The sequence below is a fragment of the Lipotes vexillifer genome, unplaced genomic scaffold, assembly GCF_000442215.2.
Source record: "Lipotes vexillifer unplaced genomic scaffold, Lipotes_vexillifer_v1.1 scaffold1088, whole genome shotgun sequence".
NCBI lineage: Eukaryota > Metazoa > Chordata > Mammalia > Artiodactyla > Lipotidae > Lipotes > Lipotes vexillifer.
In genome coordinates, this window is record NW_006779738.1 from 1,932,702 (window position 1) to 1,945,890 (window position 13,189).

The 13,189-nt window shown below is 37.2% G+C and overlaps 1 protein-coding gene across 2 annotated transcripts in view; it reads left to right on the plus strand.

The window, feature by feature from the left end:
• The window catches only part of LYST (lysosomal trafficking regulator), a 160,712-nt gene that overhangs the window by 100,906 nt on the left and 46,617 nt on the right, over positions 1–13,189 (plus strand). For both annotated transcript variants that reach the window (XM_007452943.1, XM_007452944.1), the window contains exons 36-40: positions 96–157; positions 1,612–1,667; positions 3,709–3,861; positions 7,913–8,157; positions 12,668–12,734. In XM_007452943.1, the coding sequence (XP_007453005.1) occupies positions 96–157; positions 1,612–1,667; positions 3,709–3,861; positions 7,913–8,157; positions 12,668–12,734 (583 nt within the window). The remainder of the gene's footprint in view (positions 1–95; positions 158–1,611; positions 1,668–3,708; positions 3,862–7,912; positions 8,158–12,667; positions 12,735–13,189) is intronic.

The window sequence follows — 13,189 nt, forward strand, 5'->3', positions numbered from 1 at the left end:
TGCTTTGCTGAAATCTTCTATGATAAAATAAAGCTTTTACTCTCTGAAATCGGTCAAAACGTTTAATCATAGTAATGTTAAATATGTTTTGACAGAGTAAATCGAAGATGTATCAGCGTCGCACCATCTAGAGAGACAGCTGGTGAATTGTTGTTAGGTAAGTCACATTTTGCATATTTTTACACATATTCACCCTGCCTATTTTATTCTTAGATAATTTGAAGCATTGTTTTGACACACTACCATTAAATGAGATGAACTTTCTATAACAAATAACCTCTTTCTTATAGGTTATTTTGCCTTAACATTGTATATAATGTATATGACTCATGAATGTGAAAAATAACAATCTTATTCTCTGAAAAGCACATGAACAGCATTTTAATTTTTATAAAATTGACTTTCTTCATGAGTATACATTTTTATATTTAATCATTCCTTTTATTATATATCAATTTTTATTTTTAAAGTAAAGAATTATTGGTATACTTATAAGCCTACTGTTTTAACAGATACCCCTATGCATATGAAATATATCCACTTTGAGATTGTTCATAATTTATATTCTCTATTGTACGTCTGAGAGAAAGGCCAAGACTGTCGATCCATGGATAGTTACATTTGGTGAGAAATTTTTTCCTCAAGACATGAAGGAATAAGGTTTTATCACTCTAGTCTCTATTCCCTTAAAGAACCAATTTGTACGCTGTGGGCCAGTTGTTCTCAAAGCGTGGTCCCCAAATCAGGAGCGTCAGCATCACATAGGAACTTCTAAGAAATATGCATTCTCAGGCCCCAGCCCAGACCTGCTGAATCTGAAACTCTGTGGGTGGGGCCCAGCGATCTGCATTTTTATGAACCCTGCAGAGATTCTGATGCACCCTCAAATTTGAGAGTCGCTGCAGTTGGCTAAAGCTATAGCCCCGAAGGCCTGACAGGCAGAGTTTCGAGCTTGCCAGGGCTGAGCGCCATGGTCACAAGGATGGAGATGGTGCCTTTCTCCGAGCCAGCCGTGCCAGTGCTCAAGGTGACCAGCACCCACTGCAGAGCCCCAGGGAAGTTTCTACTGTTTGGATACATGACGTAGGGACATGCATTAACAACAGCCTATCAAGCAGGAAAAATTGGGGAAGTATCTTGTAAGGCCTTTTCCGCCCTATTGAGTGTTTAAGTCAGCAAAATAATTAAGCGTTCCCCTTTTGCTAGAAAATTTAGTTGATAACTTGACTTCAGTTAATGTATGACAAAATAAAGCAAAGTAATATGCTAGTAACCTAAGAAGAATACTGGTAATAATTAATAGCCTAAACCTTTTAGCATGAAGTGGCAGACACTGTTAATAAACATTTTACATATATTCTAATTTAATTCCCACAGTAACCCTGTGAAATAGAGTCCTCCCTCTTCTTTTTATAATGAGGCTAAAGTACAAAGAGGTTAAGCAACTTGCCGAAGATCTCATGGATGCTCTTCAAAAATATTTATTGAGTATTAGCTCGTTCTGGGTTCTGGGATTCAAATTCAGTCCAACTGACTCCAGAGGCATGCCTTTAACCATATAAGGTAATAGTGCATATACATTTTTAAACTCATACCGATTATTTTCTGCAGGTAAATGTGGAATGTATTTTGTGGAAGATAACGCTTCTGACACAGTTGAAAGTTCCGTGAGTAGAGGCTTAAGTTTGCATTTGTATGAATCTAGACAAATTCCCAAAATGTATAAATTTAATACAACCAGAGAGCTTGTAGAAAGAACTGTTAGAGTTCATTAATTGTCACACTCCGTGTAAATTTGTCTGAATTCCAATTTTTTTTTTAAAGATAATTTTAAAAAGAAGACCATGCCATCCCCTCTGGCTCATGGTCTGATTCGCAGAGCCGTGAGTATTATGAGTCATATTCTAAAGTGCTCCTGTTATTTCTGTGTATGTCCACTCAATTTCTCACTACTATCCTCAGTAGCAACAAACTCCCTGCCACTCCCCGTTTACTATCATGTACATTTGCCTTCAAAAAGAAAGAAAAATATTGTCTAATTGAATAACTTAAGTAATCCTGATATTCACATGGCTTCGTAGTCATGATTTTTATTCTTCTGGAAATACTGATATCAATCAGAAAATAACAAAAAAGACTCAATTCACATTTTTGTACAGAAAAGCATTTTATCCATTTGAATTCATTTACATGCCATTAAAATATTGTTTTGAGAGCCCTGTAATGGGAGAAGTAAGGCTCTTTGTTTCAGAACTTCTAAAGCTACCAACTGCTAAGGATGTAAGTAAATAAGATTATGTATGGTTCAATGGTGAATACATATTTGATTCAAAGAAATTAATGAGTGAAAACATAAAATTTGGTTGTAAAGCAAATCATGTTAAAAAATAATTAATTTAATATAGCCCCCGAAAATTGAGTAGGCATTATTTCATGATTCATATAGCAATTACTACAGTATTTATCCAAGCTAGTAAAAATATAGTTATGTTATTTTTCAAGATGTATCTTTTCAGCAACCAAAGAATTTAATAGTTGATACATGAACCAGCTTTTTTTCTGGATCCAAAAGGTTACATAGTCCACCTTTAAAAGACCCTTGCTTTTTAATAGATTGAAGGCTTCTTCTTTTCTCTGTCCTTTTGTAGCATTTTTTCTTACTTCCTGTATGACATTTGCTATCTTGCCTTTTAAAAGTGGGTGCAAATATCTCTTTCCCCCTTTTTGTCATACATAGATTTATTTTATGCAGAGCACTTAGCAGAGCACCTTGCCTGTAGATGCTTAATGTTTATTACCTTGAATTCACGTTGAATATCGAAGCTAAACAGGGAGGATTTTGGTTTTAAGAATGAGAATATTACGTTTTCATTAAAATATTTTATTTTCTTTGTAATATATTTCCTGTCTCTACTTCTAGAAATGAGTTGGGACCCAGTACAATAGTAAAGCACACATAGAGCAGGCCAAAGTATCACTTCCTCCTTACAGCTGTTTTTCAAATTTCTTTTTATTTTTGACGCCTGGAAATTTCATTTCCCTTACTTTCTTGCAAGCTCAACTATACATTTAAAAGAATATTTGCTTAGTAAAATAAATCTGTCTGAAAAATCTACATACTGTATGATTCCAACCATATGACATTCTGGAAAAAGGAAAACAGTGGAGACAATAAAAAGATCAGTGGCTGATCAGATGGAACAGAAGGGAATTTTAGGGCAGTGAGACTAGTCTGTATGATACTGTAATGGTGGATACATGTCATTAAACATTTGTCAAAACCCATTGAACTATACAACACCAAGATTAAACTATGGACTTTAGTTAAGAATAACCTATTCAATAGTGGCTCATCAGTTGTAGCACATGCACGTGAGAACAAGGTGTTCACAGTAGGGAAACTGAGTGCGGGGAAGCATGGAGCACCATGCTGTCTGCTCAATTCTATAAACCTAAAACTGCTCTAAAAAATACAGCCTACTAAAAAAGTTTAAATGAAGTCTATTTAAATTCTTTTTCTTAGATTTTTTAATCCAGCATTTTGAAGGGTTTAGTAGTGGGAGGATTTTCAGAGAATCTTATCTGCCATTTTGCCACAAAAGGAAGACTCTCTGTTGCATTTTGATAGTTTCTAACAATCTAAAATTAAAACAATTATTTCTGTTTCATGTAGAGCAAATACTTTCATGTTACTTCCTTTGTCTTTAGAGCCTTCAGGGAGAATTGGAACCAGCATCATTTTCCTGGACATATGAAGAAATTAAAGAAGTTCACAAGCGTTGGTGGCAATTGAGAGATTATGCAGTAGAAATCTTTTTAACAAATGGCAGAACACTCCTGTTGGCATTTGATAACACCAAGGTAAATTTGCCTTTATTAATACATATACTTTTTCAAAGCGATCATGGATCAGTGTAACTACACTCATACTGATTAAATGAAGTTTTAACTTATTTAAACTTTGTTTCTGAAATGAAATAAAAATTGCCTTGTTTCTTAGTACTGATTAAATACTTAGTTATATTAGGATTATTTTTGTCCTCCAAAACTGTATTAAATTCTCATTCCCCAGAGTGACAGTATCTGTAAAAAGCAAATGAACAAATGTATAACCAACCTGAAAGTAGTTTAACCTTGATAGTAGATTCCATTTTTGACAAACCCTTTTTTGACCGCCACATCCTTTCAGCTACTGTGTGTCTGTTAGCCTTCATAGAAAACCTCTTGGAAGAAACTGTGAATGCTTGCTGCTTCCAATTCCTCCCCTCCGGTTCTCTTTGGAAATGCTCCAGTCAGATCTTCGTCTCACCACTCCTCCTGTAACTTCTCTGGTTAGCATCACCAGTGACCTCCGTGTTGCTAAACCCTATGGTCATATTTCTTAGTCTTCATCTTACTTGACTCCTTAGCAGCCTTTGACACAGCTGATTATTCTCTCTTTCTTTAAAGAAAGGAAAAAAAAAAAGCCTTACTCACTGGGCTTCTGAGTTACCACTTTCTTAGTTCTCCGTTTAGCTCACCAGCCATTCCTCCTCAGTCTTGTTTGCAGATCCTTCCTCTGGGCATCTCGGCGCTTACTCTTCATTTTATTTTTTATTTTTTAAATTTTTTGGCCGCAGCACACGGTTCTCAGGATCTTAGTTCCCGGACCAGGGATTGAACATCCAGGAATTGAACCGAGGCCATGGCAGTGAAAGCGCCAAGTCCTACACTGGAACGCTAGGGAATTCCCAGGGCTCACCCTCCAGACCTCTTCTCTTCTCATCCCATCTTGTGAGTTTAAATACTATTTGTGTTATAACAACTTACAGATTTATACCACCACCCAAACCTCTTCCCTGGATGCCCACTCAAATATTTAAGTTTCTTCTTGGCATCTCCACTTGGAAGTCTAATTGGCATCTCAAATTTTACACGGACAAAACTGAACTTCTTATCTCCCCCGCAAAATCTCTGCAGTTTTCCCCATCTCAGTAAATGGTGACTCCAGTGTTTCTGATTGGCCAGGTCAAAATCCTGGGGATTATTCTCGACTCCTTATTCTTTCATCTACTACATCTACTCTATCAGTAAGTTCTGTTGGCTCACCCCTCAGAATACATCCAGAATCTGACCGCTTCTACTGCTACCATCCTGGTCCAAGCCACTGTCATCTCTTGCATAAATCATTACACTAGCCTCCTAACTGGCCTCCCTGCTTCCATACTCCCTCTTCTTTCAGACTGTTCTCAACACAGCAGCTAAAGTGTGTCAGGTTGTGCCATTCCTCTGCTCAAAACCCTCTGACCACTTTCTGTGTCACTGCATTAAAGGCAAAGACCTTACAGTGTTGAATAATCTGGCACTTCCTTATCTCTCTGACCTTATCTTCTACCATTCTATCCTTCACTCTCTCTAATCCATCTGTGGAGACCTTGTTTACCTTGACTGTAGCAGACACACTGATGCCTCAGGACCTTGGCACTTACTGCTCCCTAGAATGCTGCCTGGAATGCTTTTCCTCTTAGAACTACATTACTGACTCCCTTACTTTTTTCAGGTTCCCTGGTCAAATGTCTTCTTATCAGAGAGACTTCCGTGATTACTCTAGATAAAACAGCAACCCCTGCCTCACTGCTACCCCCAAGCATCCCTTATCTCCTTTGCTTTGCTCTATTTTTCTCACAGCACTTAAAAGCATCCAACAGTGTCTCCCCAATAGACTGTAAGGACTTTGTTTTGTTAAGTGCTTCAGCTTTAGCACCTTAAACATGCTGGTATATAGGTGCTCAATAAATATTTGTTGAATGAATAAATGTTTCCTTTTTCTTGCCGAGGTTAGTATGCAAACTGTCATAAATTCTTTTCCACCAACCTTAGCTTCAGCAGTAGGCAACCTTCAGATTTATTTTTTTTTAATTTTTATTGGAGTATACTTGCTTTACAATGTTGTGTTAGTTTCTGCTGTACAGCAAAGTGAATCAGCTATATGTATACCTATATCCCTTCTTTTTTGGATTTCCTTCCATTTAGGTCACCACAGAGCACTGAGTAGGGTTCCCTGTGCTATACTGTAGGTTCTCATTAGTTATCTATTTTATATATAGTAGTGTGTATACTTACTTTCTAGAGGAGAGTGGCAGAAAATAAACAAACAATAAAACCCATGCTGTATCAGAAGGTGTATCAGAATGTGGTTCCAAGGAGAAAACCAATGGTGAGAAAGGAAATGGGAAGTGCCCCCCCTGCATCGGCAGGCGGACTCTCAACCACTGCGCCACCAGGGAAGCCCTAGTTATCTGTTTTATACATAGTATCAATTTTGTTTATATGTCAATCCCAATCTCCTAATTCATCCCACCCCGACCCTTCCCCCTTGGTATCCGTATGTTTGTTCTCTACATCTGTGTCTCTATTTCTGCTTTGTAAATAATATCGTCTATACCAGTTTTTTCAGATTCCACATATATGCATTAATATATGATATTTGGGGCTTCGCTGGCTTGATGGACATGTAGGTTGCTTTCATGTCCTGGCTATTGTAAATAGTGCTGCAGTGAACATTGGGGTGCACGTGTCTTTTTGAATTATGGTTTTCTCTGGGTATATGTCCAGTAGTGGGATTGCTGGGTCACATGGTAGTTCTATTTTTAGTTTTTTAAGGAACCTCCATATTGTAATCTTCAGATTTAGAATATAAGTTTAGTTTTTGTTTTTGCCTTGAACTGATTCTTTTGTTTTTAATTATCATAAAAAATACATAACATAAAAGTTGCCATCTTAACCATTTTCAAGCGTACAGTTCAGTTTTGTTAAGTATATTAACATTGTTGTGAAACAGACCTTCAGGTTTAGGTTCTTAAACACCCTGTAATCTTGCCTATTCCATAACCAAGATCGTTCTTCTCATTCACTTTTAGTCTCATCTTTGATTATCCACATCTGTGGCTCACCTTCCTGTGCCTAAAGCATATACACATTTAAGAGGGGTAATTCAAATTTGTTTTTAGCAAAGTCCTGGCTCGTCTGTTTTTTTCCATTTGTTATCAATTATCATTTAATTGCTTTAGAAGAAATCAGAATACCTTTTTCCTGTGACAGAACTTTTGTGCCTCTCTAAAAAGAAGAGTTTATATACTAGTTTTCAATCAGTAGTGAAAATCAAGTATTCTGTTTTACATGGGATAGTTTATTTCATTCTCAGGAAATAAATATTATTACCCTCATATTACAGGTATGACAACTGTAACACAAAGAGTTTAAGCAAGAAAAAACACCAGTTCTGTCTGTCAGAAAACTATGCTCTTTCTACTGCATCATGTTGCATTTATTTAGGTGAAGACTCTTCATTTTCCTTTATTGATTTTTTTTCTTAGGGTCTGTATATAAGTGACTTTTCTATACAGACTTCTTAGTTTCTTACTGATTTCTCCAGCTGCAAAACATAGTGGTTAAGAGCCACAAGTGAATGAATACAAAAAAAAAAGAAATAGACTCATAGATATGGAGAACAAACTAGTGGTACCAGTGGGGAGAGAGAAGGAGGAGGGGCAAGGATTGAGAGGTACAAACTATTATGTACAAAATAAATAAGTTACAAGGGTATATGGTACAGCATAAGGAATGAAGCCAACATTTTATAACAACTTTAAATGGAGTATAATTTATAAAAAAATTGAATCACTATGTTGTACACCTAAAACTAATATAATATTGTTAATCAACTACACTTCAATAAATAAATAAATAGCCCAACCTTTGGAGGAAGACGTGGATTTGAATCTCAGTTCCCCACCAGTCAATGTTATTGGGCAAAAAGTATTTTCTTGGAGGACTTGAGATTAGTAACATGCCTATAATATCATGGATTCTTTGGAGGAAAATGTCAAGCCTAAAAATAAAATCTGGTTTTTTTCCTCTCCTTCCCTTATAGGTTCGTGATGATGTGTACCACAGTATACTAACAAATAACCTCCCTAATCTTCTGGAATATGGCAATATCACCGCTCTGACAAATTTATGGTATACTGGACAAATTACTAATTTTGAATATTTGACTCACTTAAACAAACATGCCGGCCGATCCTTTAATGATCTCATGCAGTATCCAGTGTTCCCGTTTATCCTAGCTGACTACGTTAGTGAGACCCTTGACCTCAGCGATCCATCAGTGTACAGGTAACTAAAGACATCATCACCTTTTGGCTTTGTGGATATGATGTATTTATTTTACTGAAGTTCTTATTGTGAGAATTTTCAGACATGCACAAAAATAGAATGAATGTATAATGAGCCCCATATGACCATGACCCCAGCTCAACAATTACCAAGATTTTTGCCAAACTTAGGTCATCTTTCTTTTTTCTTCTTAAGATAAACCACACAAATCTTTTATGTCATTCATATGATCTTTAGCACACATCTCTTAAGAAAAAAGTGGAACATTTTCTTTCATAACCTCAGTGCTGTTATCATATCTAAGAAAATCAACAGTAATTTCATGGTATCTTCTAATATCCAGTCCGTTTTCAAATGTCCCCTGATTATATCAGAGGTGTCTTTCTATAGTTGATTTGTTTGAGTCAGGCCCACTGTCACCTTTGGTTGCTTTGTGTCTAAAGACATAACATCTAGAACAGCCCTATTTTTGTGTATGTATTTTTCTCTTTCTTTCTTCCTAACATTGACTTGTTTTTAAAACAAAAATAAGTCATTTATCTTGTAGGATGTCCCCCATTCCACATTAGCATTTAGGCTTTTCCTCTAGCCTCTGTACTTCCTAGAGACTGCAAATTACTTCTAAAGGCTTGCTTAGATTCAGATTCAACTTTTTTTGGCAAGAATCCTCTAGAGGAGGTGGTGTGGACTTTATATTGCCCCATATCAGGAGGCCTGTGATATCCCACTCTAAGGATGCTCAGGCTGGTCCGTGGGTTCAGCCTCCCGTTGAACTTGTTTCTTTCATTGATGATTATTGTTCAAGTCTGTTATTTCACTAGGGGTTACAGAATGGTGATTTCCTATTCTCTCATTTCTTCTGCATTTATTAGAAGAAAACATACAAGATGAGCCCAGGATATTTTGTTGTATCAGAGAGCAAGGAAATTACTATAGTCTTGTCAGAAGGACTCGAGAGCCATATTTGCACACCCATGTTCATTGCAGCTTTATTCTCAGTGGCCAGGAGGTGGAGGCAGCCCAGGTGTCTGTCTGTGGATCAATGGATGGGGAAAATGAGGTGCATACATACAGAGGAGTATTATTCAACCTTATGAAGGAGGGAAGTCCTGTCACATGGATGAGCCCTGGGGACGTTGTGCTAAATGGAATGAGCCAGCCACAGAAGACAAACACTGTGTGATTCCTCTTCATGAGTTGTCTAGGGCAGTCAACTCAGAGAGACAGAGAGTGGAATGATGGGTGTGGGGGACAGGAGAAGAGGGGGGTGGATATAGGGGGTTGTTTCTCAGCAGGTGTAGAGTTTCAGCTTTACAAAATGAAAAAGTTTTAGAGACCTATTGCACAACAATGTTGATATTGTTAACACCACTGAACTAGGTACTTGAGGATGGTTAGGATGGTAAGTTTTGTGATGTGCGTTTTTTTACCAGTTACAAAAAATAAAAGACTTAGGAGCCAACTTGAAGTGGCTCTCACTGCCAAAGATAGGACAATGTGGGCATCAGAAACAATACTGACTACAGTTGCTTGAACACATTTGTATTTAAAAAATACTTAAGTTAACAATGACACTTTTTAAAGGCCCCCAAAACAAAGCAAAACTAAACTCACTGGTCACTGTTTGGGTAGGGCACCAATTCCTTGCTTTTGAAATTTGACAACTAAGGAAAAGAATTAAGCTTTTATCCTGCCTTTCCTGAATGAGTTGCCTTTTAGAGTAACCAAATAACCCTAGTTGATGAGGGAATATTCTGTTTCTTTAGTTTTAAATAACATTCTCTGGCTAGGATCAAAAAGTCAAGAAATAACAACTGTTGGCGAGGATACAGAGAAAAGAGACCCTGTTCACTGTTGGTGGGAATGTAAATTGGTGCAGCCACTGTGGAGAACAATATGGAGGTTCCTTAAAAAGCTAAAAATAGATCTGTCATATGATCCAGCGATTCTACTTCTGGGTATTTATCCAGAGGAAATGAAAGCACTAACTTGAAAAGATATCTGCACCCCCATGTTCACTGCAGCATTATCTATAGTAGCCAAGATACGGAAACAACCTAAGTGTCCATCTGTGGATGAATGGATAAATAAAATGTCACACACACACACAATGGAATACTATTTATCCATAAAAGAGAATGAAATCTTGTGACAGCATGGATGGACCTTGAGGGCATTATGCTAAGTGAAACAAGTCAGTCAAAGACAAATACCATACAAATAAGTATGATCTCACATGTATGTGGAATCTAAAAATAAAAACAAAACAAAAACCGAACAAACAGAAAACCTCATTGATACAGAGAACAGATCATTGGGCGGGGGTGGGTGGGATTGTGGCAAAATGGGTGAAGGGAGTCAAAAGGTACAGACTGCCAGCTATGAAATGAGCCCTGGGATGCAACGCACAGCACGATGACCTTAGCTAATAACACTGCATTACATGTTTGAAAGTTGCTGAGAGAGTAAATCTTAAAAGTTCTCAGCACAACAAAAAAAATCGTGTAACTACATGTGGTGATGGCTACTACCTAGACTTACTGTGGTGATCATTTTGTAATATCGAATATACACATATCAAATCATTATGTTGGACACGTGAAACTAATATAGTGTTATATGTCCATTACACTTCAATTAAAAAATTATCTATGTAGTTTAAAGAAAAATTGACTGCCAATATACTAGTGTATTAGAATATTTTAATTATAACTGCTAAATAGTAGGCCTAGTTCAGACAGCTTTCAAGAAATCAGATTCAATTTAATGTATTTGTCAATTTAAAAAAGAGCAAATGGCACGTTATTTATCTTTTAGACATTTTTATACACTGCTAATGTACATTTAAATTTTTACACCACTGAGGACTTCCCTGGTAGTGCAGTCGTTAAGAATCCACCTGCCAATGCAGGCGACATGGGTTCGAGCCCTAGTCCGGGAAGATCCCACATGCTGTAGAGCAGCTAAGCCCGTGCGCCACAACTACTGAGCCTGCCCTCTAGAGTCCACGAGGCACAACTACTGAAGCCCGCATGCCTAGAACCCATGCTCCGCAACAAGAGAAGCCACCGCAATGAGAAGCCAGCACACCGCAGCAAAGAGTAGCCCCAGCTTAATGCAACTAGAGAAAGCCCATGCACGCACAGCAACAAAGACCCAACGCGGCCAAAAATAAATAAATAAATAAATTTATATTTAAAAAAAGAAGAATGGTATTGTAGAAATGTATATTATGGGGGAGGGGGAGATTTTTATTTAAAAAGTAATTATACATACACAAATAAGGAGAGAGCATCTGGAAAGGTATGTACCCTTCCAGATATATTGTGAGTAATAGTATTGTGGTTGATTTTTGGTTTATTCTATTCACTCATCAGTAAGTTCTGATTTTCCAACCACAACAGTATTACCTGTGTTCAAAAAAACTACTTACACTGTTTAGAAAAAAATTGCATGGCAGGATCTTGAACATGATTTCTCCTATATGGAGGTGAATTTGTATCTATGCTATAAAACTCTCTTTACTTTTTAACGGAGTGTTTAGGATTATCAAAGTCTCAAAAATGAAATTAATGTGTTTGCTATCACTAATTTTAATATCCCTAGGAAATAATTTTCCCCAAAAATAGACATATCAACCTCTGGCTAAGCAGAGCTGGTTTGACTTAACTGAAACTTGAGCAAATCTTGATGTTGATCTAGTTGTGGTGCCAGATGTTGAAACTCCAGGTGGTCCCATCCTGGTGCCCGACCAGATGGCACCTCAGCCAGAGCAGTCTGCCCTTCCTCGTTGGGTCTTGTTCTCTTGCTCTTTCATGGGCCTCACACAGATGCTGCTTGAGTCTGTAGCTTGTGAAAGTGGAGATTGATCCTTGAGTTCTCTTCCCTCCCTGATACAGTGTGAACACCAGCACAGACATGCATACGCATGCACACGTTTGCTACACTGTGCACGTGGTGTCAGTCACTATCCACGAATTAGATAACAAAATGTTTATGTCAGTACTCGCACTCCAGATCTCAGGGTGGTCATTTTAAGCATGTGTTGTTTCTTCAGTTTTCACTAACCTAGTAATTACATAACATCTCCTCATGATCATATCTCCTGTCCAAACTGCCCTTCACTCTTCCTTGCTGAGCTGGGTGTAGAATCTGGAAATGGGGGCAGGAACTTCCAGGGCTTGGCAGGAATCAGCTGCCATGGGCAGCATCAGTTATGATTTGGAGGAAGTAGAGGAACCAGAGAAGGGAGGGAGAACAGCAGCTTTTCTTGTGTAGGTTGCTCGTTAAGTCAGGAATTCCTAATAATGGTATGCATCTGTTTAGAAAAATTCTATCTTCATAGGTTATGAAATCATAATTGTGACTTAATTGCAAAGCAACACGTGTAAGCACTAAACTAAGGGCTGAGTGTTTTGTTGACCACTTATTTCCTTGTAAACATCTAAGGCAGCTTAATCCTGACAGCATCAGCATACTTCGATGTTTTCCGTCATCTCTTCCTTTGTAGAAATCTCTCCAAGCCCATAGCCGTGCAGTACAAAGAAAAAGAAGATCGTTACGTGGACACATACAAGGTAGGTTTAGTTTTTCCTCATGTATTTTGATAAGTAAAAACTGGATTTTTGTTTTACAGACTGTTTTACCTAATTCTAAACGTATAGTATTGATTTTTCTGTTTCCCACTTCCTTGTGCTTTGATTGACAGACAACTGGAAATCACTATGTGATTTTAAATATTATTCTCTGTCTTAATTCTCTGAAAACATTTTGCCCAGAAAAAGAAATGCACTTACTGTTACATAAATTGGAAGCTCATAATCCATTGTAATGTTCAAATATATAAATAATTATATTCCTTATAAAAATCACAAAGATTTCCAGGGACCTACTATTTGTATCCCCTAATTTTATATATAATAATATCAATATATTTATAATGTACCATAATCCCTTATTATTCATCTCAGCAAATTGTGCACAGGTTTATTAACAAAAAATACTGGATTGTGAAGTTTAAAAATAGAAATTA